This window comes from Austrofundulus limnaeus, unplaced genomic scaffold (assembly GCF_001266775.1).
Source record: "Austrofundulus limnaeus strain Quisiro unplaced genomic scaffold, Austrofundulus_limnaeus-1.0 Scaffold61, whole genome shotgun sequence".
NCBI classification, from domain to species: domain Eukaryota; kingdom Metazoa; phylum Chordata; class Actinopteri; order Cyprinodontiformes; family Rivulidae; genus Austrofundulus; species Austrofundulus limnaeus.
This window is the reverse complement of record NW_013952463.1, coordinates 1,054,522-1,056,692: the sequence shown is the minus strand read 5'-3', so window position 1 is coordinate 1,056,692 and position 2,171 is coordinate 1,054,522. Positions and strand designations below refer to the sequence as shown.

At 40.8% G+C, this 2,171-nt stretch overlaps 1 protein-coding gene across 1 annotated transcript; it reads left to right on the top strand.

Moving 5' to 3' along the window:
• Window positions 1-923: 923 nt before the first annotated feature.
• On the top strand, window positions 924-1,886 carry LOC106518455 (fatty acid-binding protein, brain). Its single transcript, XM_014009754.1, has 4 exons — window positions 924-1,072; window positions 1,153-1,325; window positions 1,432-1,533; window positions 1,639-1,886. The coding sequence occupies exons 1-4, from the start codon at window positions 1,000-1,002 to the stop codon at window positions 1,687-1,689; spliced, it is 399 nt and encodes a 132-aa protein (XP_013865208.1). The 5' UTR covers window positions 924-999; the 3' UTR covers window positions 1,690-1,886.
• The last annotated feature ends 285 nt before the right edge of the window (window positions 1,887-2,171 follow it).

Below are 2,171 nucleotides of genomic sequence, written 5' to 3'. Positions count from 1 at the left end.
GTTTTTGACAGACACAGTTTTGCTCTGAATAAAAGCACCTACATTTTAAACTAAAATCATCTTGTGATCAGAAATAAAAGTTGTAATTGTTTTGGTTAAACCTTATAAATGATCTCATGCTTGTGTTAAGTGTGTTCAGAATATGCTGAGGACAACCCTCAGCTACTMCCACTCTAACTTAAACTCAGTGCGTAAAATTAATTGAGTTATGGACATTTTTTYCTGACTAAGGTAGATTAGCTAGAGTGGTCATTTTGAATCCAACTGGTACTGAACCCTGCACATTTAGTGATGTGGTTCATGAGATTTTAACAAATGAGTGCACACACAGGACATGGGCAAAGATATTGTAGTGGTCACCTTTGACCCTGACCTCAGAAGGCCTCCTTTAAAGAGACAAAACTCTGTTCTAGTTAAAGTCATACCATGTTTTCTTAAACAGTAAAGAGACATTTTATTTTATTTTCTTTAATCAAGATTATAAACAAAATAATAATGTTCTTTATATTTTTGATTTATATTTTCTCTTAACTAAAAGTTCACCCCTTTGCCTCTGGCAGCAGGTCAAAGCATAAGGTCAGTGTAACATTGTACTTAATGCTTGAGTTTGTGCCCAATTTTTTGCAAAATATAAACCACTTCAGCATATTTACTGCAATACATCTGTAAACTAAAAGCAAACATAAATTTCAATTTGTCCCTGTGTCTTAATGTGAAAATAAAATAAAAAAGTAGTTTTCTCTGGAGTAACTGAGCCATAAAATCTAGGAGTGACCTTCCTGACACGTTTTCTCTGGGTTAACGGCATGATTYTTATTGACCAATCACGACTCACACCGCATCTGGAGCAGCCAATCAGCTCCCCGTACCGCCGKAACGTCCCCGCCTCCCCCTGACACGGTTTATTTTGATGGACAGACGTGCTGCACGGGGATGCGGTTTACTCCAGGCACCGAGGAGGCTTTAAACACCGATCTGGACTGAAACACATCCGCAACAATGGTGGAGGCTTTCTGCGCCACATGGAAACTGGTCGACAGCAAGAACTTTGATGACTACATGAAGGCACTTGGTGAGAATATTACTTTTATTTTTCTTCATGAAAGTACTTCAGCATTCCTCAAGTCGTCCCCCCCACTTTTATTCTGGCAGGCGTTGGCTTTGCCACCAGGCAGGTGGGCAACATGACCAAACCGACAGTAGTGATCAGCCAGGATGGAGACAAAGTGGTGGTGAAGACCCTGAGYACCTTCAGGAACACTGAGTTCTCTGCCAAACTGGGAGAGGAGTTTGATGAGACCACACCTGATGACAGACACGTCAAGGTAAACCCTTAGGTTTAAATGTGCAAATTATTCTCTGGTGTGATAAGATTTTGATTTATTATTATTATTATTATTATTATTATTATTATTATTACCTTGGCTGTAGTCCACTTTTACCATGGAAGGAGACACATTTGTGCACGTGCAGAAGTGGGATGGAAAAGAGACCAGATTTGTGAGAGAGATCAAGGATGGGAAGATGGTGATGGTATGGATTCTCAAAATTCAAAACTTGACTCACTTTGCAGTAAAAGACAAAATGAACAGATTTAAACAAAAAATAAAACACGTCTTGTCGGTTTTGTCTTCCCAGACGTTAACGTTTGAAGGAGTCACAGCGGTTCGCACATATGAGAAGGCCTGAACTTCACCAGAGGAGAAGAGCAAGAGCAGCAATATATAAAACACACTGTTTTGACTGTAAGCTGTGGTTCGCACTTCATTTCTTGATATGTAAGAATTAGCCTACTCTTTTGTAAGAAACTCCAATTTGAAGAGCCTAAACTGTTTGTGTTAAATGTGTAAAAAAAATGGGGAAATAAATTGCTGAACTAAACCATTTAAATGCCCCAGGCTTTCCTTTTTTAAAAAACTTTTCATAAATCATCACTGCTCGTTATTGCAGCTTTTATCTCAGCAGCACTCCCGCTCCGATCCAGTCGGCCTTTCTTTGCAGCTCTGTATGCAGTCGTTACATTTCTGCAGAAACACGTCAGCCTCAGTGGTGGGAACAGAGCCGTCCCTGTGACGGGTCGGTTCCAGGTGGCAGCTGGAGGGAGGCAGGGAAGCAGCAGCGAGGAGGGTGACCATTGAACTCAACTGGAGCGAACGTCCCGTAGTAACCCT